Below are 25,068 nucleotides of genomic sequence, written 5' to 3'. Positions count from 1 at the left end.
TTCACATTCATTCCAATCAAATAAATGCACGTATTCTTAAATATGGTATTATTCCCCATGAAACTTTTAGCAGTATTAAAGGAAAACTATACCATTGAGTAATGTAGGTCTCCATAAAAATATATTGCATAAAACAGCTCTTGTGTAAAACCCTGCTTCTTGTAAATAAACCATTTTCATAATAATAAACTTTTTAGAAGTATGTGCCATTGGGTAATCCTAAATAGAAAATTGCCATTTTTGAACATAAGGGTCGCCCCCAGGGACCCTACAATCCAAACTGTTTACTTTTTCAGCATATGGGCCAAATATACCAAGTTTCTTTTTTTCTTTTCTAGGAAAAAGATGAGCGCTACTTCATGTTGTTTCCAAATGCGCTGTTAATGCTGTCTGCTAGTCCACGGATGAGTGGATTTATTTATCAGGTAGAAACAGCCCTTACTTCTAACTACTTCCACTATACTATAGGAATGTCTATCATTGCATAGAGGCCACATATTGGGAATTGGTGACAATTAAGCTTTTTGTTATACACATACCAGTAAAAAAATATTCCCCACCACTCAACTGTCTTTTTAAAATAGTGCTTGCCACCTATTTTTCATTGGTTTTATTGGTTTTCAGTCTGCTATTACAGAATTGGACTCATGACAAATGCATTATTGAGTAATATAAACTATGAAGCCTTGGAAACTGCAGTGGATATGAGATGGGTAATTAGCATGACTGATAAAGCTGTTAGCTGTTCATGATTGTTTGTTTCTTTTCTCTCTGAAGGGGAAAATACCTTTAACTGGAATGTCAGTTATTAAATTAGAAGATAATGACACCATCATCAATGGTTTTGAAATTGCAGGTGAGATTTGTCTTCCCGCTTTGCCCCATGTGCCGATCATATATTTAATCTCCTGAAGAGCACAGTGTTGTTGTTTGACTCATTAAATAAATGTTGTTGTTTGACTCATTAAATAAATCAGGGACAGTTAATTTCAAGGAGTATTTTATAACATCTGCGGTAACAGTAGTCTGAATTTTGAGCCTCTAGATAAATACCTGCAAATTCCCCTTTTGTACAAAATATGTTATTCCACTACTACTTCTACTACTGCTGGTTTTTAATAAAGAAATATATTGTATTTCTAAGCAGTGTGCATAATGTAGGTAAATTATGAACATTATGAGGGCATTTATGTTTCCCTCACTCATTGCAGAGAACTTTAATTTCTATTCCCAGTAGGACTAATTCGATGTAAAGCTTACTGTACATGTAAAATCTGCTTATATGGAAAGACGGTCAAAGAAGTAGCTCAAGTGAGCAGATATATGCTAATTCATCCATCAATATTGTGGGCCAAATCAGCAACGTGCATACACAGCCCAGAGTCCGTCTTGACAGACTGACCACAGCCCAATCAATATCTGAATATGTCTGTTATCATTTGGAACAAGCGATGGTTTTGGTCCCATACCCATTGCTGATTTGGTTAATTTAGGCTGAATAGGAAAAATGTACTATTTTATGAAAACCATAAAGAAAGTTACTTCACTAATATTTTTATCTAAATGCAGTCTGGTGCGAATCTAGGGCCAGATTTAATTCCGTGAGAAAAAGTTATGAAAACTCATGGAAGAGATTTAGTTTGAGGAGAAGAAACTGTTCTCCTAATTCAGTTCCATTTTTTCCCCATAGATTTCAATAGAGAAATGTAATAAACAGTGAAATAAGTTTTGCTTAATTGAATTGCATTTCAGAATCTTGGAGTTTTCGCGTGATAAACTTTTTTCTCTATGAATTGAATCTGGCCTACTGTTTGGTAGACATTCAAATGCTTGGCCATCAAAGCAAGGAAAATACCAAAGTAAACCTTCATAAGCATTGCCACACCGTCCCTCTAGTTTTGAAAACCCACTTCTTCAAGAGGAATGACTAAGGGGAACAGTGCTGTTTATTCTCTGTAAAACATTGCTGTGCCTTCATTAGAAATTGCTTTTGTTCTGCAATAAATGGATATTCTAAGCATACTGTATTTCTAATGTCTGAAAATATATTATAGGGACACCTTGCTCCTGAGCTGGTGTAACACGGTATAACTATTGCATATAGTGATCATAGCTGCCATAAAGGCTACTGGACATAATGACATTTATTATATTTTAAGCTCCCCTTTTTATTAAAGGATAAGTAAACCTTTAAAATAAGTGGGTGTAAAATGGATGAGGGTACTTTTCTACGAAATTTTGCAATGTACATTCACTATTTATTTTGTTTTTATTCCAAGATATTAAAGGATACATGTACTGTTAATATGAACGAATTTTGTTACAACAGCACCACCTGCCGGTCAGTTTGCAACCAGTCTGACCACCAAGTAGTCAAGGAAGTTGTCAGGAGAAAGAAAGCGGCGCTGATGTTCTTCTGCTTAGGTGAGATTTAAGAAAGGTTTCTAATTTCATTCCTAAGCAGAAGAACATCAGACCAGGCCTCTTTATTTCTCCTGACAACTTCCTTGACTATTTGGTGGTCAGACTGGTTGGAAAATGACCAGCAGGTGGTGCAGTTTTAACAAAATTCATTCATATTAACAGTACATGTATCCCTTAAAGGGATACTGTCATGGGAAAAAAAATTTTTTTCAAAATGAATCAGTTAATAGTGCTGCTACAGCAGAATTCTGCACTGAAATCCATTTCTCAAAAGAGCAAACAGATTTTTTTTATATTCAATTTTGAAATCTGACATGGGGCTAGACATTTTGTCAATTTCCCAGCTGCCCCAAGTCATGTGACTTGTGCTCTGATAAACTTCAATCACTCTTTACTGCTGTACTGCAAGTTGGAGTGATATCACCCCCCTCCCTTTTCCCCCCCAGCAGCCAAACAAAAGAACAATGGGAAGGTAACCAGATAACAGCTCCCTAACACAAGATAACAGCTGCCTGGTAGATCTAAGAACAGCACTCAATAGTAAAAACCCATGTCTCACTGAGACACATTCAGTTACATTGAGAAGGAAAAACAGCAGCCTGCCAGAAAGCATTTCTCTCCTAAAGTGCAGGCACAAGTCACATGACATGGGGCAGCTGGGAAATTGACAAAATGTCTAGCCCCATGTCAGATTTCAAAATTGAATATAAAAAAATCAGTTTGCTCTTTTGAGAAATGGATTTCAGTGCAGAATTCTGCTGGAGCAGCACTATTAACTGATTCATTTTGAAAAAAAAAAAGTTTCCCATGACAGTATCCCTTTAATATCTTGGAATAAAAACAAAATAAATAATGAATGTATATTACAAAAATGCTTTAAATAGTCCCATCGTCCATTTTACACTTACGTATTTTAATGGTTTACTTATCCTTTAAGTGTAATTGCTACAGAAAGAAGAAATCACATACTGGCCATAGTAACCCTGTTCATTTAGTTAATTTTAAAGCCTGCAATAGTTCCATTGGCAGACACATCATGAAGGGCACTGATATTGAGTACAAGGGCACTCATATTGACAACAAATAAATAGTTTAATCCAGAAAAACATAAAGGTAGGTTCCTTTATCATCTTCTTGGGTGTTAAGAGAGGGTTGGCTTGGAGATTTACTGCCTCAGACAGGATGTAGAAGTAGTGAACTTTTTCGTTTGGTTGCTACTTACTTGCTACATTTCACTGTTGCAGGAAACTTAAAAAATAACTGCAAAGTGGATGAGCACTGTTTTGCATATTCATGCTGGTTTCCATTTCTCCTGTTTTCATAAATAAATAGTCGTGAGATGAATGTTTAACCTCAATAGCAGTTAATAAATCTAGTTTGGGTTGCTCTTCAGTGGGTTCTAATCTATTCAATGCATTCTCCCAATTCAGGTACAATGATAGAAAGAATTGTTGTCCTCTGCAACAATAGTCAGGACTGTCAGGAATGGCTAGAACACTTGCATCGCGTCACCAAAGGAACCGGTTCACATGCTTCGCTGTGTAAGACACAGTCTCTGACAAGCACTTCGGTAAGCTATTCATGCCCAACTTAAAATAGACATTTATAAAAACCAGTTGCAAAACGCTCACATTGTGGGTTTAAAATATTATTTGTGACAAAAAGCTACACAGTTGCCACTTTTTAAATGGGATGTATGGTCAAAGTTTTTAATTCCCCTTTGGCATTGGGGAGTGAATAGAAGGATTTTTAAATTGCAAATAACTAATTTTTTTGTAATTTTTTAGCTGCTCGCAGTGCAATCATATCCCCCACATACAGTATGTGCTCATGCTGCAGCAGCGTGCAAAACCTTCAAGGCCCGTGGCCGTCTCTTCTTCTTGGCCAGCCTGCCTCTTCTGCTAGTCTTGCCCCCTTACCAATGAAAAACAAGTAGGCAGGCTTTTTTGCAGACGCATTACCTACTAGTTTTTCATTGGTAGGGAGGCGGGACTAGCAGAGGAGGCAGGCTGACCAAGAAGAAGATACGGCCATGGGCCGTGAAGGTGTTGCGTGCTGCTGCAGCATGAGCATATATGTGGGGGATATGATTGTGCTGCGAGCAGCTAAAAATTTTTTAAAAAAAATTCTAATTATTTGCAATTTGAAAAATCCTTCTATTCACTCCCCAAAGCCAAAGGGGATTAAACATTTTGACCATACATCCCCTTTAAAGTTAAATTTGTCCTGAAAAACACAGAATTCCAGTCATTCCTTATTAACGACATACATATTTATAACAAAAACAGTCAGAGTCTTCATGGCAACATTCAACTATTCTGTCTCTGACTGACTTAGTAATGCACTTGTTTACCGTACAATAGAATAGGGTGGTTTTACAGAATTAAAGGATAATTCATATACCTGTATGTTTGGGCGGGAAGGGGTGGGGTGGGCTGGAGAATATAGAGCCTGTGGTTAGAGTAGGCATAGGCTCTAACAGACAAATGAGTTACCGTATATACTCGAGCATAAGCCGAGTTTTTCAGCATCCAAAATGTGCTGAAAAAGTCTACCTCGGCTTATACTTGGGTCAGCCGGCAGTAGCTGAGATTGCAGTCACTTTTAATCATTCCTATACCAACAGTTCACTTGGGGAGAGACTGCAATATCCCACAATGCCCTCTGTTGGTTATATGAAAGAATAACAGTGCGCCCTCTGTTGGTTATATGAAAGAATAACAGTGACTGCAAAATCACACAGTGCCATCTGTTGGTTATATGAAAGAATAACAGTGCGCCCTCTGTTGGTTATATGAAAGATTAACAGTGACTGCAATATCACACAGCACCCTCTGTTGGTTATATGAAAGAATAACAGTGACTGCAATATCACACAGCGTCCTCTGTTGGTTATACGAAAGATTAACAGTGATGGCAATATCACACAGCACCCTCTGCACATGGCAGTGGGACAGTGGGACAATGCACACAGTAATCCATTTGGCAATTCTCTGTCACCATCAACTTTGCAAAGAAATCCGGTTGATCGCTGGGGGGGGTCAGTTTGGCAGAATGTGCGCTGCTGGGAGAAAGGGCTGTAGTTGTGTCTAGGCTTATACTAGAGTCAATAAGTTTTCCCAGTTTTCGTAGGTAAAATTAGGTACCTCGGCTTATACTCGGGTTCGCTTATACTCGAGTATATAAGTAATCATTATTTTTTTAAAGATCCAAGCTATGCACCCAGTAAGGCCATACATTTTAGATAACCAAGACATGCTGCCTGTAGTGTCTGTTCAATGGTAAAGAGAGCAACAACCACTTTAAAGTATCCTTGCTGGATGGGTGCTCAAGCAGCTTAACCCTTGCCGGGGGTATTAAGTCATACAATACAGAACATGCTGTGGCACTCCAAGTTGCAAAACAGAAAAAAATGTGGTTATTAAGGTGAAAGACCAGGCAACATTAATTTTGCCCTTTCTCAAGCCTCTGCTGCTTGAATGAATAATCTACCCAGTACATAGGACTGCTGTTTGCATTTACAGTAGTTGTAAAAAGGTGGTGTATGTTATAGCAAATACTTTGTGCTACAGTTTTTTTTTTGCATTTGTACTTGTGTATTTACTTATCTATCAAATGACATTTTGGTATATCTTACCACTTGTTTTCTCAGCTTACAGATAGAAAACAGTTCCCATCATCTCACTACTCTTTTCCTCCACGAGGACCTTTGGAACCAGCTAAAATCGATAAAGCCTGGACTTTGAGTTGTCTACGTCCAGCCCCACCACTCAGACCATCATATGCACTAGGTTACAAAGAGGTAAATTGACATTTTATTTTTCTCTACTACCTTCAGTGCTTGATCTTTGTCTTTCTATAACACTATGGGGGTTATTTACTAAGCTCCAAATACCCGAAATTCCCCAGAAATCCGAAAAATTCAGGATTTTTTTTTTATAAAATCAGACTTTTAAATAAATCACAAATTTTTCTGAATTTAATACACCCGAGGGCTAAAAAGCCAGAATATATAAAAACACGGCATCTCAGACCTGTCGCTGTTGCATAACAATCAATGGGAACAGTCCCATTGATTTTTGGTTGTGTCGGGGGTTTCGGGCAATTTCACAATGTTTTTGGAGCTTTCGGGTGAAAAGTCCGAAAAATTTTGAGATTTCGGGGAAAATTCATGAAAAAATCATGAAAATCTGAGCTTTTCCCGCAAAGCAAATTGTCGGGAAAATGTAATAATAAATAAGCGTTAAAAACCAGAGCGGGTTGGATCGGAGTTTGTAGCAGCCGATATTGAGATAAATTCAGACCTTGATAAATAACCCCCTTGTTAAAACAAATTTCCATTGTGTCACTGCGAGTTACATTACATTGGCAATTATTTCCTAGGAAATATAGAAACTTTCTTCTCTAAAAAAATGTAGCAACAAAGAGCATGTGTCAGATCTCGAGCACTACTACATTTGAGAGCTGCCAGAATTTTTGATGACCCAATAAGTAGCTACGGATTCTAATTCTGTAATTTACAACATCTCAAGGGTCATGAGTCTGACATGTTTGGAGCAGATTTTTGTTGGTCTCATGAGCTTAGAAATAAAATAAGTTTATTATACTGAGAACTTACACATGTGTTAAAATGGGGTGTTTTGGAGACCTTATTGAAAAATCTATACCTCAGAAGAATTGACTCTATGATATACTTACAGAACAGAGAATATAGGAATGGAATCTGTTATCCAGAAACTCCATTATGCAGAATGCAGTAATAGGGTTTCTGATCTGTAGGGCAGAGACACACATTCAGATTTGGGAAGATATAGTCGCTCAACAATAAATCGCCTCTTCTTCAGGGCAACTAATCTCCCCAAACTGCCGGCTATAATCTTAATCTCCAGCAGGATGGCACTTGGAGCACTTCGTTTTCCGAAGTCGACCGAAGTTTCCTCATGAGGCAACTTCAGACGACTTTGGAAAATGAAGTGCTCCAATTGCCATTCCACCGGCGATTTACATTCTAGCCGGTAGGAGGCAGTTTGGGGAGATTAGTCGCCACGAAGAAGAGGCAATTTGTCGATGGGCAACTAATCTCCCCGAATCTGGGCGTGTGTCTCTGCCCTAACCAAACAGTTCCCGAGATCTGTTTGACTTGCTTTTTCTCTGTAATTGGATGGTATTTTGTATTTGATGTTAACTAAGCAAAGCAAACCTATTAACTTTCTTGTTTAGTTAAATATTTTTTCATTGGCCTTAAGTTCGGATGCTCAAAATGAAGTAAAGAATTGTTATTCTACCTTTCAAGTTTGAAGCTCTGGAAAATAGAGTAAGATCAACTTTTGTTTAGAATTGATTCCGTTTTATGATTTTTATTATAAATTTGGGTTTAGCCGAATCTTGCGCATGATTTGGTGATTGACCAAATCCAAAACAATATAGATTTGGTGCATCCTTATATAGCATGCACCTCCAACTTATAGCATTGGAAATGGGAATAACTTATAACTTAAAATTTTTGATTTTGGAGGGGAAGGTGAGTTGTGATTGTGTTTGTGTTAAATGTATTTCGGTCACATAACACAATAAAATAGGATATTGTGACAGGTCACTGCTTGCATAGCCGAAAAAGCAAAAATAAAGTAGCAGTAAGGGAAAGACAATTTAATTCAGGAATGTCTGAGCCAGGGATGTGCACCCATGACCCCACATATGTTTCTTTATCATATAGTAGAACAGGAAGTGATGATTATTATGTTGGCATATGTATTTTATAGAAGTTACTGTTAGTAGCTTGTCAATATGTTTTTTTTCCATCTCACACATTCTTTCTTTACTTATTTATTTTAGAGGATGTCTTATATCTTAAAGGTAAGGGTAGTCACATATCCATAGCTGTGCAATTTAAATTGCTTATAGGGTATGTTGCTTTTTTGTCTGTCTAAACGTCTTGCAAAAAATGTGAGAGTTTGGCAAATGTCCTTTAGCTTCCGAGGTATTTGGCAAAATGCATGAAGGGTCAGTGAAGCTTAAAAACAGTGTACTGTGTACAAAGCTCATTTTATTGTCATAAATTGTCAAAGACTTCATCATTCTAAAATGTCTTCATTTTCCACCTTCTATTTGTACCTATTGTATTACTGAATATGTTTCTTTTACTTAAGAAACCCATGTTAGGTGAATCTAACGCAAACATGCCTTTCATACCATTGACATAGGATTACTGGAATATACTCTTATTCATTATGATAAGACTTTCAAGCCTGCACTAGCCAGAAGACTGGACTAGGCCTGGCACCATTTCTGAGATGTAAGTGCTCTCAGTTCCAGGGTGGCAATGGGGCAGATTTACTAAAGGGGCAAAGTGGCCGTCGCTAGCAAAAATTCAACAGAAATCCAATCCGCAGGGACATTGCTAATTCATGAACAAGCACAGACGTCAATTTCACTAGCGAAAGAGACCATGGCTAGCATTTGTTCGCACTCCTTCGCTCAGACGAATGGCTGTTGCTCCTCAAATTCACTAAAGTGCGGATTTTACTGAACGTTTTCTCTTGCGCCAGAGTTGACTTTGCCACCTTAAGCTGGCCATAGATGTTGAGATTTTTAAAAGATCAGATCCTGATCGTGAGACCACGATCTTCTCAGAACGATCGTACGATCGTACGAATTTACCATCAACTAAAAAGACCAATTTGCCAGGAAAACAAAGGGGAGCTGCCTGCTTGGCCCTGCAAACATAGATAGATTGCACTGGGACCAACAAAGATTTTTTGACCTGGCCGATCAATTTCCCGACAGATGTCGGCCGAAAAATCCTAAAATGTACGATCGTTCGAATACCACTAACCGCACGATAATTTCGAAGGATTGGTCGGACTTCCCTAAAATCGGTCGTTCGGCAAGAAGAATCGTTGCGTCTATGGGGAGCTTTAGAACAGACAAACTGCTAAAATGAAGCTAGATCTTCCTTAATCTGACGTCACTTACATCATATCCTGTCTGCCAAAAATGCATTAAAGTTGAAAAAACACTGGCGACTTTTCCTTTTTTAAAGCTGGATTGCCTGCATAAGTCCTAACTTGAACTTTTTTGGGTTAACATTTTTCCCCAGACATTTGAGGGCCATGGAGCATTCATTTTACAGTGGGCAAGTGTCTAGAGCATTATATGATCTCTTTTGTCTATATTAAGGTTCCTTGGACATTTGTAATAAAAAGTGGCCACTTTTACACAAGCATTTGCAACAACATCTCTAATAAAGAAGTCCATACTGCTTTAATGCACCCACCCCATTTAAATTGACCTAAGCGTAAGATCACTAGTGTCCAGACATAAACGAACGTTAGCAAATATTCGCTATGAAATGCTCGCACTGAAGAAGTATCGCTAGCGAAAAGTCTCCATCGGTCAGCGCCCAGGACACAAATCTGCATTTTAGTGAATTAGCGTAATGTTAACGAATTTGCGCCTGGCGAAGAGGTGCGAAGAGGTCGATGCGACAATTCGCCTTTCAGTAAATCTGCCCCATTGTCTTCTATAATACGTAACAGTGGTTTATGAGTACCATTTGAACCATAATATTTTTATTAGTGGTTCCACGTGTCTTCAGCATCACTGACCCTTTCCTAATAATGGGAATAGCTCCATAGCTTTAAACTTAGTAATGTTGCAGTGTCATTGTCATTAATTTGCAGGCTTATGAAAAGCTTTGTTTTGTGTGTGCCCCGCAGCAATGCTTCTTTCTTAGCAATCCATTTCAGCGCACATAACATGGTTACCGAGTTGCTTTCTGCAACATATCTTTTGGGTTATGTTTTTCACCAATGCAACATGATCAGAATATAGATTTTATCCGCATTTGCATTAGTAGCATTCTTCATAAAGCACCTCGCCATGTTTTGTATCAGTGAATATGTGATGAGAATAGAAAATGGGAAGAAGATTGCATTTTAAACCTGTTGCTAGATACACTGTTAATACTACATTCTAAAAGCATAAGGATTAGAAACTCTTTCAGATATAGAGAATTAGATTATAGTAGAGAATATATCCCTTAATTCATCACCAAAGTCACCTTCATTTTTTTTCCTGATGCTGTAGCGTTTCAGAGCTATCACACTTGATATTAAAATGTTATGTTAATGCGAGTGTTATATTCATGTTGTTACTCAATAGATTTTTATGTTTTGCATCACACAATACATCCAAATGAATGCAATTCAATTTCCCTGCTGTGAATTATGTGCTGTATATAAAAAAAAAAGAATGCATTATTAACTTACATTCTTTTTTTTTATATTTATACGGTTACGATGTCTCACAGCTGAAAAATTATATACAGGTATGGGATCCTTAATCCAGAAATCCGTTATCCAGAAAGATCCAAATTATGAAAAGGCTGTCTCCTATAGACTCCATTATAATAAAATAATCCAAATTTTTAAAAATGATTTCCCTTTTCTCTGTTATAATAGTACCTTGTACTTGATCCAAACTAAGATATAATTAATCCTTATTAGAGTCAAAACCAGCTTCTTTGGTTCATTTAAAGTTTACATGATTTTCTAGGAGACTTAAAGGGATAATGTCATGGGAAAATGTGTTTTTTTCAAAACACACAGTTAATAGTGCTGCTCCAGCAGAATTCTGCACTGAAATCCATTTTTCAAAAGAATTTGTTATATTCAATTTTGAAATCTGACATGGTGCTAGACATATTGTCAATTTCCCAGCTTCCCCCAGTCATGTGACTTGTGTTCTGATAAACTTCAATCACTCTTTACTGCTGTTCTGCAAGTTGCAGTGATATCACCCCTCCCATCCCCCCCCAGCAGCCTAACAACAGAACAATGGGAAGGTAATGAGATAGGAGCTCCCTAACACAAGATAACAGCTGCCTGGAAGATCTAAGAACAGCACTTACTAGTAAAAGCCAAGTCCCACTGAGACTGATTAAGTTACATTGGGCAAATTTATCAAAGGTCGAAGTTCGAAGTTAAAAAACTTCTAATTTAAAAAGACCAACTGAATGGTTGAAGTTTTTTGGGGTCGAAGTGGGCCTACTTCGAATCGTACAATTTGAAGTAGCGCTACTTTGATCTACTTCGATTCAAAGTTTTTTTAACTTCGACCTTCGATCTCCCAAACACCCCCAATTGCCTCCATACAGGTTCTAGGAGTTCCCCCATTGGCTAAAACAGCACTTCGGCAGCATTTAGGTGGCGAATGGTTGAAGTCAAAGTTTTAAAGAGACAGTACTTCAAAAAAATAGTTTTTTGAACTTTGAATCAAAGTATGACTATTCCCTAGTCGAAGTACACAAAAAATAGCTCGCAATTCGCAGTTTTTCACTTCGAAACTTCACCTCGACCTTTGATAAATCTCCCCCTAAGTAGGAGAAATAACAGCCTTCCAGAAATCAGTTCCATCTTACAGTGCAGGCACAAGTCACATGACTGGGGCAGCTGGGAAACTGACAATATGTCTAGCCCCATGTCAGATTTCAAAATTGAATATAAAAATTTTGAGAAACGGATTTCAGTACAGAATTCTGCTGGAGCAGCACTATTAACCGGTGCGTTTTGAAAAAAACATGTTTTCTCATGACAGTATCCCTTTAAGGTATGAAGATCTAAATTAAGGAAAGATCTGTTATCCGGAAAACCGCAGGTCCCGAGCATTCTTGATAACAGGTCGCATATCTGTACATATAAATGTGACAGTATATGGAAATATTTCTGTAGAACATGCTCTTATGCCTTATGCTTAGTGGCGTAATGCCTTAGTTTTCCCATTCAAACTCGGGTGAATGGGATCGACCCGCAAACTCAAATCTAATTTGAAGAGAACTTCGATTCGAGTTTTTTCTCTAAAAAGAGAGATTCGGTAGTTTTAAGGTGTCAAATAGTCAAATTCAAATTCTTAAAGGGCCAGTACATGATACATTTCAAAAATCTAATTAGATTTTTTTAAAAAACTCGAATCTAATTTTAACTATTCCCTGTTTGAATTTCACTAAACATACTCAATAATTAGAATTTCAAAATTTGAATTCGGAATTCAAATTTCACTTCGACCCCTGATAAATCTGCCCCTAAGTGTAAAAACCACAAAAACTTCTAATGCCAAACTTTGCCAAGTAAAAGTTGTCAAGGTGCTACAGAAGTGGGAGGGAGCTGCACTGATCTTATTAGACCACTTTAAATTAATTCAGACTTTTACAGGTTTTCGGAATTTCTTTTCGCTAGGAATTGCCCGAAAAATACACATTTTTAGAGGTTTTCATATTTTTAAGCACATCGTTCAGTGCTGTTTGTCATTTGTACATTTTATATTTGGATATTTTAATAAATTAAATGACAATTATGATTTTAGTGTTTGTGTGTTTAGCCGTGGTTTCAAAAATCTGACTTTTAATAAATAAGCTTCCATGTGTAAAAACCACAAAAAAATCACCAGGTAGAAGTTGTCAAGGTCTTATAGAAGTCATTTGGAGTTGCACTGATCCTATTGGACATTTCAATCAAATTAAACTTTCAGGTTTTCTCATTTTTTTCACTAGGAATTGTCTGAAAAATGTGAATTTTAGAGGTATTTGTATTTATTTATTTTTTTGGATAGTTCAGCACTGATTTCCATTCGTGATTTTTAAATTTGGATCTTTTAATAAATTCCATGGCATTCGTGGTTTTTAGAGAGAGTGATTTTAGTTCTGGTTTCAAAAACCTCTAAAACCATTAAAGTAAACCTTCACAACTCGACTTTAGATAAATCAGCCCCCTAGATATGAAAATCACTTCATAAAAGGGTCTTTTTTTCTTTCAAACTAAGGGGCATGTTTATCAATAGATGAGTTCTACTTTTCTACACGTTCGAGAAAAAAAGATGTGAAAAAACCTTTTCAAACCTACGATTATACTAGAGAATATTCTTTGGAAAAAGAATAGTTGAAAAGCGGCCAGAAAAAACTCAGCAAGTCAAGGCTGGCGAGAATCAATAGAGAGTCAATGGGAATTGTATCTAACACCTTTAATTATATATTTTCCCAGTTCATTAAAGGAATTGTTCAGTGTAAAAATAAAAACTGGGTAAATAGATAGGCTGTGCAAAATAAAAAATGTTTCTAATATAGTTAGTTAGTCAAAACTACTTCCTGCTTTTTCAGCTCTCTTGGTTTACACTGGCTGGTTACCCTGGTTACCAGGCAGTAACCAATCAGAGACTTGAGTGGGGGGCCACATGGGTCTGTTGCTTTTGAATCTGAGCTGAATGCTGAGGATCAATTGCAAATTCACTGAACAGAAATGTACCATGTGGCCCCCCTTCAAGTCGCTGACTAACTCAGAGTTATAGAGCTGAAAAGCAGGAAGTTGGATTCTGGCTGTTTTATTAGAGATCTGTTCACTTCAGCCTTTATACATTACATTTTTGGCTAACTAACTATATTAGAAACATTTTTTATTTTGCACAGCCTGTCTATTTACACAGTTTTTATTTTCACACTGAACTATTCCTTTAACACATTCAACTTTTTTAAGCCCCTTTTTAAATTGCACCCTAGAGTATTTTTTCCTTAAAAAGATAGCAATCGAGAAAAAAAGTTGCGCGAGTTTTGTCACAGTTTTTTTTTTAGCACTTATGTTTTTTTTCTGTGACCCCTAGTGAATTTATAAAAAATTCGCTAATTTTTCGGCGAAGCGAAACACCCCATATTTGCCCATCGCTAGTGACCTCATGAATTACTAAATAGACCTCCAAATGTTATAGATTACAAATATTAATATACGTCCAACTAGAGAAGATGAGAATATTAGAAGACACCTTTGGGTTCTATGACTGTGTATGAAGGTAGTTAGTCTGTAAAATTCTGTTTATATATTATTATGGAGCTGGATTTTGGTGACTATTGTTATCCTTGTGTTTTACAGCAGGTTGTACATTATTCCTTACATATATGCTAACAGTTGGGGTATTGTTTGTGTGTTAGAAGGGATAATATACTTTAGCTAAGATGTATAAGGATACAAGAAATTACATTGGATTACTTTTTGTCATGTACTGCACCTTAGGCCAAGTATATTTTTATAAATGACTGGTTCTTAAAAACATAACTCATCTTATGTATAAATATTCTATTGACTTTATTGCACCATACCGTAGCACTCAGACCTCTTTGCCTAAGGCCATGCTTATAATTATATGCTCGCAATCCAAAGAGGTACAGTTTTTCATGCATGTATGTAATTGCAAGATTTTTGGCATACGTTAAAAATAAGGTGGTCATAATTTGTGACAAAGTTATGGTATACTGTAATTGCTTTGGAGGCATAAAAATATTCTTCTAATACGTTTAGTCGCCTTTGCAGCATCATTATTGCTTCTGAATGGTGTGCCTCAATGAAAGGCACATTTGCTCACTGAATTACTGTATTGTATAGTAATTCTAATAAATTATATAAATTCTGTTGTCAAACTTTGCCAAGTAAAAGTTGTCAAGGTGCTACAGAAGTCAGAGGGAGCTGCGCTGATCTTTTCCCTAGAAGAACTCCATATCAGTACTCATCGGGATAGCCCCTCCTCCCTGCTCCCATTAGAAGGACCCTCCCCAAGCCTTTAAAGAGCCAACCACACCCACTTACCGGCATCTTTTTTTTCCTTCTCTTTTGCTTTTGTTCACATTAGAAGCAAAATTTTCTTTTTAACCTTGGGAAAGCATCAGGCCTGCCCACAAGGCGTCCTAGGGACAGGGGTTTTGGTCCATGGGACCTTTTGTTCCCCAGCACACTACCTTATATCTGGAGTCTTCTGAGCTTCAGCTTCCAGATCAGTTAAGGCACTGGTGTGCAATGTTTGCTACTCCTTGTCTGCCTATGTTTCAGTTGCCTTCCTGTATTGCTGTCAGAGCATTTGGTGGCAGGTGCTTGTCCCCCCATCCGTGTGCCCTCCCGACCTGCCCAGACAGCGTCAGGTGGCAGTGATGGATGTGGCCCCTACACCCCATTTTTTATGGATGGGCGAGGGAGGCGGCAGTTAGTTTAGGCATAATTAGTTAGGGGACTTTTGTTTTCTTTTATGTTTTAATGGGGGTAGGTTTATGGCCAGCTGCCTCCCTCAACAGTCTTTCCTAAGGTGGAGGTAGTCAAAATAAAAAAAATCAAAACAAAAACAAAAGTTGCTCTATAGGCTTCAGCCAAAATAGCAGCAAACTTGGGCCCTTGCAGGAGGCACCAACACTAATTATCCAATTTGCCTCTGTATAACCTCAGCAGTAGGGATGGGCCAATTTTTTCACCTTGTTTCGCTGCTGGAAATGACGCCCATAGACTTGTATGGCTGGGTGCGTAAAAAAAAAAGACGCGCGTTACAAAAATTTCGCTGCAAAACAAAAATTTTTTGACGCCCATAGACTTTAATGGGCGTCCGTGACAATTTTGGCAAAACGAAACGGCTCAGATTCGCCCATCCCTACTCAGCAGTTGCTTTTGGTTACCTGCTTATGCAGACAAATCAGAATATTCCTCTGTCTGTGCTGACACCAGCTGAGTATAATCAAGTGATTCCTGTGCAACTGCCAGCTGTAGCAAGTGGACTAGTGGCTAGTGGAGGAGGGGCTATCCCGATGAGTACTGACATGGAGTTCGTCCAGGAAAGGAAGATCGCGGTAAGTATGAAATAATCTTCCTTTATTAAACCACTCTAAATTAAATCAGACTTTTGCAGGTTTTCGGAATTTATTTTCGCTAGGAAGTGGCCGAAAAACATGAATTTTTCGAGGTATTCATATTTTTAAGCGCATCGTTTGGTCATAATTTGTGACAAAGTTATGGTATTCTGTAATTGCTTTACAGGCATAAAAATATTCTTCTGACAAGTTTAGTCAGTAATTCTAATAAACTATATAAATTGTGTTGTCTATGTGAGCATCTCATGGAGATGTGTTTATTAGTGATGGGCAAATCTGTTCCATTTCACTTCACCGAAAAATTTGCAAAACGGGGACAAATTCTTTGAAGTCAATGGGCATCCAAATAATTTTGACACGCGACAATTTTTATGTGTGCACCAATTCTGAAGTGTGGCAATTTTTTGGATGCGGCAAATTTTTTGTCTGCAAATTTTTGCCGCAGTTTTGTGAAGACATTCACGGCCGGCAAACCTCAAAAATTCACAGCGAATCCATGCCTGGTGAATAAATTCGCCCATCACTAGTGTTAATTCATCTGTTACCATAGCTGTCTCTGAGACACTAGCAGATTTTCTGATAGCTATGGAATACAGAGACCTCCGCTACAGATTACAGATTAAATGCATGTCCCCCTAGTCAAAGGTTAGGCCCTTAAAACAACAATTTAGCAATGCCAGTCATCCTTACTCAGCTAGATGTTTTTCTATAGGTTGTGTAGGGCATCTTCACAGTAACCAACCAGTGCTTTGCTTATTCTGCAATTACCTTGCATTTCACTGCACATCTGTTATATCAGAGCATTCCAATACCTTCTATCTGAAGCACAGAATAATATCATTAGCCACCTAATTTAGTGAAAGGTTGACTCTTGGTGGAGCACCCTGCACTTTCCTGCCTGCTTGCTGCTATAATGTATGTCCTCACAAAGACTAATGTTTTCAGTTTTGTCAGATTTCCACCATCTGCTATCTCTTGTTTATTAAAAAAGTGGGGTGGTGGTTATGGGACATGCAGACATCCAAGTTCCTTGGACCTCGTTCTGAGCAGACAAGACTTCATGTATTCCACAGAATGAGTGACTGTTTGATTACTACTTGTAGATTACTAGGTACTTGCTCTGTCTTCCCTGAGAGTGGCAGTTATTCATGTGAGGTGACCCTGTTTTTAATCTGAGGGTTGTTAACATCGGTTCTGCTGAATTATTTTGATTTGGCTTCCATAACATTTCATAGCAAAGGCACAGGCCTGTGCACATTTATTATAATGTAATCCTATGCTTGTGGACATACATGGACTGAACCAATAGTGTGTCAAAAAATATCAATAACCGAAGAATTATTAGAATAGACACAGCAAGCATAAATATTTTTTCCTCTACACTAGCATTTTTTTGCAATGAAATGTCTTGTTTAAAAAAAAATATATAATATAGATTTGCTTTATTTTCCTTTAAGAATGCTGTTTTTATGTGTTAGAAGAGCAAATGCTTGGCTTTATTCATTAGTAAAAGACTATAATGTTTCATGCACATGTAAATATCAATTCTTGATTCCTTAAGGATTCCAGCAAAAGCCCAAAAAACGTCAAGAAGTTTCTTCCAAAACGAAAAACAGAGAGAAAGCCTTCAGATGAAGATTCTGGTTTCAGGAAAAGTATGTGGTATCTGAAGATGAAGTGTACTAATTTTAATAAAAGAATGGGCATTATTTTGACCCAATATTGCTTGGATTAACACACTATTAATACCATGGTAATTCTCCATGTTGACTTTTTCATTGTTCCTATAACTCTTTAACAGAGGTCAACTACTTTTCTTTTTTTTCTTTTTTTTTCGCTTACCCAATAGATATTTTGAAAAATATATATTTTGTGGGGGTTTTATGTGGGAACAAATCAATCTTTAAGAAGGCATGGGGCATTCTATAAATGATGTGTCACTAATGTTAATAATGCCAGCTGTTGTATATGGCAATGACTGTGCTCCACAGCGTATGCTAGATTAAATCCAACTCTTTGCGTGTATGGCCATCTTTAATTATTGGCATCTTCTGACATTACTGGAGTAATTCAGTACCTCTGATTTGAATTCAAGAGGTAGTTACTTTTAGTACTTTTAGTATAACACACCACATTGCAACTTTTCAATTGATCTTCATTTATCTTTATAATTCTTATATTCGTATTACTTGTCCTCTTCTGCCTCTTTACAGCTTTCAAATGAGGCTTATTGACCCAAGAAAAAAAATGATTGCTCTGTAAGGCTACAATTTTATAGGGATGCACCTAATCCAGGATTCGTTTTGGTTCAGTTTTCAGCAAGGATTCACCCTTTTTAAGAAGGATTAGGATTCTACTGAATCCCCTTGCCTGGTTGAAAGAATCCTTAAAATCATGTGATTTTTTTTGTCATAAAACAAGGAAGTAAAAAAAAAATGTAGTTATGCGCTGTGCATGCAGTTCTCTGTTTCTTTTGCCTCCCTCCATTTGCATACACAAATTAGGATTCGGGTTTGGTTCGGTATTCAGCCAAATCTTTCACAAAGCGTTTCTGAGGTTTGAGCAAATCCAAAATATTTATTACATCCCTACAATTTTATTACTTATCTTTTTATTCATTGTCCAGTCTCTCATTCCAACCACTGTCTGGTCGCTAGGATAAATTGAACCCTACTACTCAGGCTCTGGAAAATGCCAAAAGCTAAATAATTGAAAATGCACCAATAAAAATTAATTAATAATTAATAGCAAGTTGCTTCAGAATATCTCTGTCTACAGCAGGGGTCCCATTTTTTACCAGTGAGCCACGTTCAAATGTAAAAGCAGTTGGGAAATGAAAAAGTCCCTGGGGATGCCAAATAAGGGCCGTGGTTGGGTATTTTGGTATCCCCTATGTGGAGTGGTATTCTACAGGAGGCTCATTTTGACAGTACACTAAGGAGGTTATTTATCAAAGTCCAAATTTATCTCGATTTCTTCTGAAAAAAACTCTGACCATATCTGCATGGGTTTTTTTTGCCTTATTTATTAATACAGTTTCCTGAAAATTTTGTTGAAAAAATCATGAAAAACACGAATTTTACAAATTTTTCGGAATTTCCACCAAAAAAATTAGATTTCTCATGCTTTTTGCCCAAAAACTCTGAAAACTTCAGGGTATTGTAAGACACCCAGCGCACATCATAAAAATCATTCTCCCATTGACTTATATGCAACCTCAACAGGTCTGAGATGCCAGATTTTCTGATTCTGAATTTTCCATCCTCGGGGTTTAATAAATTCCAAAGTATTCATGTTTTTTTTTTTTCACTAAGAATTCAGATTTTATACTAAAAAAACACAAATTTTTCAGGTTTTTGTCATTTGGAGTTTAGTAAATAACCCCTAAGGTTTTGGTGAGCAACGTGTTGCAAGCCATTGGTTGGGGAACACTGGTCTACATCATACTGAAGGTAAATAATTGGATGCTGAATTCTTTGTAGATTTTATGTTATATTCCATCTTTTCTTGCATGTTTTTCCAAGGCACTGTTGCTTTAGAAGAAGATGCACAAATTCTCAAAGTGATAGAGGCATATTGCACTGGTGCAGGATTCCAGCAAAGCCTTTGTTCTGGTAAGTACAATGTCTGTTCCTCTATTTTCATGTGCCATTACTAATAAAATTATTGAAAGTTTGAGAAAAAACAGAAAACATTGATTTGCTATGATTAAAAAAGGCAAGCTCTAACCTTAAAGGTATAATTCACACATTCCAGAAATTAAAACATGGAATTGTACAAGTACAAGACTTACTGAACTACTAGGAATCCACAATAGACTAATGCCATGCTAGAACCAATCTTATATGTATGGCAACTGTATAGACAGAGATAATCTATTTAGGATCTAGTGGTGTTGTTGCTTTCATGCTGTTCTTTAATTCTTATTTAAAGGGCACAGGTATCTCTGTATTGGCTTTAGGAAAACCAAGATTGTTTTCCTTGTGCTTTAAATTGCTATTTCCAGCCTTTATCAACTGGCTTCCCCCAATTTCATGGCTTATCTTGTATAACAAACACAAGATGAGCCCTTTTGGAGGCAATAAAGAAGTGCCCATGAGATAAATTTATGATGCAAAATGCTCAGGAATTACCAGCAAGATTATATTTTAGTAAATTAAATGTGGAAATGTTTGTGTTTGCGTTGGAAACTATGGATTCCTAATCATCATTATCATTATTAATATAGTGCTGGAAAGTTACACAACACTTTACAATAGTTTGTAAAGTAGTCTTGCAATAATTTCATGAAAAAGTGTTACAGAATAAAAATTGGATTGGGGGGCTCTGCTCACACAAGCTTACAATTTAAAGGGCTGTATTGGTCACTGATATCCAAAATTTGGGGGTTGGAGCTCTGATCTGGTGAAGTACATTAGTGTCGACTCCACTGAGTTGCCCATAATAATACCTTATTATCCTTTGAAGGGGCAGTTAATGCCTTGTTCCAGTATTAAGATTTTTCAAGCTTTCCTTAAGATGAACTGACATGAAAGACATTGATATGTGAAAGGGTTAACTAGGAGAAAGTTTCTTTGTCTACAAATCAAGGCAGATTTTAATCTGCTTGTTTGTGTCATACACAGGAAGCAAGAATATCCTTTCATCAGCAGTTTTGGCAACTGGAGGGATGCGGCTTTTCTTTTAATCACAGCAATAATTGCAACTGTTCTGTTTTTTTGATATCTATGTCCATTAGCCAAATCAATTGCAAGATATCCACCTACAGTATCATAGTTCTGCAAATTCACTTGTACTTACACATATCACATAAAGACTAATGGCTAATTTGATTGTAAGATCTCCTGAGAAGCTTAAGAAGAGAGAGTGCAGTTTGGTTCTTTCTTTAGAATATTTAGATATAGCCATAAGGTACAGGGCACTCTTTAGTGTTTGTCACATTTTGTCCTGTAAGCAGTAATGTATTATTAGTTAGTATAGGTCAATATAGGAAGGTTATCACTCAATGCCCCTGGTGTATTACCCAAATAAATGTCAAATTTAATGTATGTAAAATGTAAATATTTATTTGTTCTGCAGTTTATATAGTTTTATGGAAATTTAAGTAATGTATATTTACCAAAAAACATCTTTCAAAAGTTGGCAACAGAGCCTGGTCTACAGTTTCAAGAACTTTCACTAAAATATGTCTGAAATCTACAATCACATGTGATAACTGGGCTTACTGTGTGGTCCTAGTTTCTGTATTCTCTTAAAGGGCCAGCATAACCCCTTGTTTAACATGGATAGCAAAACCAACAGAAAAAAAGAAAAGTTTATAGGCACTTTCTCATAAAGTAAAAACCACAATTTATTATTAAAACAAGTGGCTGTTGTGTAATGGACGCCTTATGCGTTTTGGGAACACCCCTTAATCATAGGCCTAAGGTTTGTTCCCTAACAAACAGACTAGGTATTACTGGTAATGTAATATAATAATATAACAATTATATAATAAAATATAACAAATACTTCAAATTCGAATATCAAATTCAAACTTTTTCCATAGAATTTGGGTATTCTGTGGTCGAAGTAAAAACTTTCGATCGAACGTTTAAATCCAACGAATCAAACAATTCGAACAATTTTATTGTACGATCGAACGATTTTACTTCGACTTCAAAAAACGTAGAAAATTTTTTGTGTGCCCCTGCCCTTATGGTAAGGGCACACACTGCTATTTCAGGAGATTAGTCGCCTAGCGACAAATTGCTTCTTCTTTGGATGACTAATCTCCCAAACTGCCTTCCCGTCGGCTAGAATCGGAGCGCTTTGTTTTCCATAGTCGACTGAGGTTTCCTTGTGAGGCAACTTCGGAAAACAAAGCGATCCGACTGCCATCCCACCGGCGATTTACATTCTAGCCGTCGGTAAGGTAGTTCAGGGAGATTAGTCGCCCGAAGAAGAAGTGATTTGTCATTGGGCGACTAATCTCCCAAAATAGCAGCTTGTGCCCTGGCCCTTACACATAGCTTTTCTGTGAATGTTCAGTAACTCAAATTGGCATAAGCATTGTTTTTTATTCTTGTTACAACTCAGTTTTTTTTCGTTTCTCCATCTTGCAGCTGACTTTTGCACACGATATTTTCCCTTTCACTCATCAAAACCTTTGTTACTCATTTCTTTCTTTAAACTTTAAAGCTGAGCCATTACAGTCCAAGCTTTCATTATCTCTGCCTGCATATTTCTTTTTCTAGAAATCTTCCTAACTCCTGAAAATGCCAAATGATCACGTATAATATGCAAAGTTATCTATGGTATATATTTAAAGAGTTTTTAATTGCAATTCATTCTATGAATGTCATTTTTCTGGAATTGCATAATGTCCTTAACCTGGAATTATGTGATGCTGAGTTTGTCTTTTGGAAGCAGTGATGGTTATGTATCGGGAAATTTTGTAATAAACTGCAAAGGCAGTGAAATGTTCAGTTATGATTTGTATCCTTTTATATGGCATTGTTACCCAGAACTTTACATAGACTGTTCATAATTCACATTAATCTATTCCTCTGTGTAGTATATAATCTAAGTTTTGTATTTCAGTCACAAAACACATTATATTTTACCAGGAGATCGGTTTTCTACTTGTATGTTTTTATAGTGTGGGATTAAACATGAAAAACATTCAAACCCCTTGCCATGTCATGAGGTTGTAGATATACTAGGCAACTCAGTGTGGTTTGTAAAAGACTCAATAATGGGCAAAGGCAGGAGAAATTACTAATTTACTGCAGGAAACTAGGCAGTGATACAGTATAAAACACATTTCTCCCCTTTTATTCAGATTAGAAAAGTAAAGCAGTTTGTTTCTTAGCAGGTTCACGCAAAGATTCTGTTGCACAAGTGTTGCTACTTGAAGAAGAAAATATCATAATTGATGAGATGAGAACCAATGGCCAAGCAGTATCAGAAGAAAAGTAAGTTGGACATTAGATTCAGAATCCTACTACCAATGTTTTACTGTGTGGAATAATATTTAGGTACCTCTGCAAAGCACAGCTAGATCTATGAATACCCTTCGAGAGCTGATTTTCTTGTGGCTAATGCCTTTCCGGGAAACAAAGAGGAAAGCTTGAGCAATACTGAAGCCAAGCCTTATCCCTACCAAACCTTGAGTTGCAGTTATAGCAATAATGTTAGTTGGTACTTTCATTTTCAAAACAAATTGCAGTGTTAAAGGGATTCCATCGTGATTTTTCTGATGTAGTTTTTATATCTAAATTACACTGTTTACACTGCAGATAATTCACTCTACCGTGTAAAATTTAATTCCTAACCCAACAAGTGTATTTTTTTAGTTGTAATATTGGTGCGTAGGCGCCATCTTAGGTAATTGTGCCTGGTCATGTGCTTTCAGATAGAGCCAGCAATTCAGGATGGAACTGCTTTCTGGCAGGTTATTGTTTCTCCCACTCAATGTAACTGAATGTGTCTCAGTGGGACATGGATTTTTACTACTGAGTGCTGTTCTTTAGTTACCTTCCCATTGTTCTGCGGATGGACTGCAGGGGAGGGGTTGATATCACTCCAACTTGCAGTGCAGCAGTAAAAAGTGAATGAAATTTATCAAAGCACAAGTCGCACAAGTCACACAACTGGGGGCACCTGGGAAATCGACAATATGTCTAGCCCCATATCAGATTTCAAAATTAAATATGAAAAAATCTGTTTGATCTTTTGGATCAGCACTATTAACCGATGCATTTTGAAAAAAACATGTTTTCCCCTTTCAAATGCAGTAAGTACTCACTTGCATTGTTGAACTTCCCTGTGCCTTATTGGTTTTATTGGTCTTAAATATCATCCATCTGTACTTTCTTGTAGGAGCCTTGTAGATACAGTCTATGCATTGCGAGATGAAGTAATAGAACTTAAACAGGTGAGAATATGCAGTATACACTGAGCTGCCTTTGTGGATTTTTTGCTTGTCCCTCAATGAACCACATTAACATGACATGCGAGCCACCATCCATGCTAAGAATGTGAGCCCAGTTAACCCTGGCTTTCCATGATCTCTGCTCTGCACCTTTATTGTTTTTTATTGTTAGTTTATTGTTTTAACTGTGAAGTAATGATTTTTGTAATCCAAAGGAGAATAAAAGAATGAAACAATGCTTGGACGAAGAACAGAAGTCACGAAAGGAACTAGAAAAGTTAGTTCGGAAGATACTAAAGCAAGCCAATGACGCCACTCGGGATGATCCTTCGCATTAGAGTCAATTGCCAGATTTGGCTTTCTGTGGACTGCATCCCTAATTTGTATTCAGCTGAGGAATGTTTCAGTCTGTCTATATGGTCAGGGGGACTCTGTGGAAAATGTTTTTAGGAGCCTTTCAACAACTTAAAGCTGTGTTTTATTTTTTCTGAAAAGAGTTTTACAGACTTTGTCATTTGAGAGTTCCATGTATATACAAAATGCATACCTACCAACCATGAGCTTAAAAGGAAAGTTCCATCAACAGTAGGGGGCACATTTACTAAGCTCGAGTGAAGGATTAGAATGAAAAAAACGTTGGATTTCGAATTTTTTTTTTGGGGTACTTCGACCATCGACTTCGAATCGAACGATTCGTACTAAAAATCGTTCGACTATTCGACCATTTGATAGTCGAAGTACTGTCTCTTTAAAAAAACAACTTCGACTACCTACTTCGCCACTTAAAACCTACCGAGCACCAATGTTAGCCTATGGGGACCTTCCCCATAAGCTTTCTAAGCAATTTCTGATCGAAGGAAAATCGTTCGATCGATGATTAAAAACCTTTGAATCGATCGATTCGAAGGATTTAATCTTTCGATCGAACGATTTTCCTTCGATCTAAGTAAATGCGGTAAATCCTTCGACTTCGATATTCGAAGTCGAAGGATTTTATTTCGATGGTCGAATATCGAGGGTTAAATAACCCTCGATATTCGACCCTTAGTAAATGTGCTCC

General features: G+C 37.1%; 1 protein-coding gene across 4 annotated transcripts in view; it reads left to right on the top strand.

The window, feature by feature from the left end:
• arhgef6.S (Rac/Cdc42 guanine nucleotide exchange factor 6 S homeolog) overlaps positions 1-24,667 on the top strand; it is a 59,962-nt gene extending 35,295 nt beyond the window's left edge. Inside the window, exons 13-22 of one of the 4 annotated variants that reach the window (XM_041575140.1) lie at positions 339-425; positions 778-856; positions 3,855-3,994; positions 6,077-6,226; positions 8,260-8,280; positions 17,655-17,748; positions 19,618-19,707; positions 22,947-23,049; positions 23,957-24,011; positions 24,224-24,667. In XM_041575140.1, coding sequence (XP_041431074.1) covers positions 339-425; positions 778-856; positions 3,855-3,994; positions 6,077-6,226; positions 8,260-8,280; positions 17,655-17,748; positions 19,618-19,707; positions 22,947-23,049; positions 23,957-24,011; positions 24,224-24,346 — 942 coding nt within the window. In that variant the 3' untranslated portion in view covers positions 24,347-24,667. The remainder of the gene's footprint in view (positions 1-338; positions 426-777; positions 857-3,854; positions 3,995-6,076; positions 6,227-8,259; positions 8,281-17,654; positions 17,749-19,617; positions 19,708-22,946; positions 23,050-23,956; positions 24,012-24,223) is intronic. The other 3 variants (XM_018233133.2, XM_041575141.1, XM_018233134.2) reach the window with 3 other exon arrangements.
• Positions 24,668-25,068: the final 401 nt, after the last annotated feature.

This window comes from Xenopus laevis, chromosome 8S, assembly GCF_017654675.1.
Source record: "Xenopus laevis strain J_2021 chromosome 8S, Xenopus_laevis_v10.1, whole genome shotgun sequence".
Lineage (NCBI taxonomy): Eukaryota > Metazoa > Chordata > Amphibia > Anura > Pipidae > Xenopus > Xenopus laevis.
Note: the sequence above shows the minus strand (reverse complement) of the source record. Positions and strands in the feature narration are given on the sequence as shown.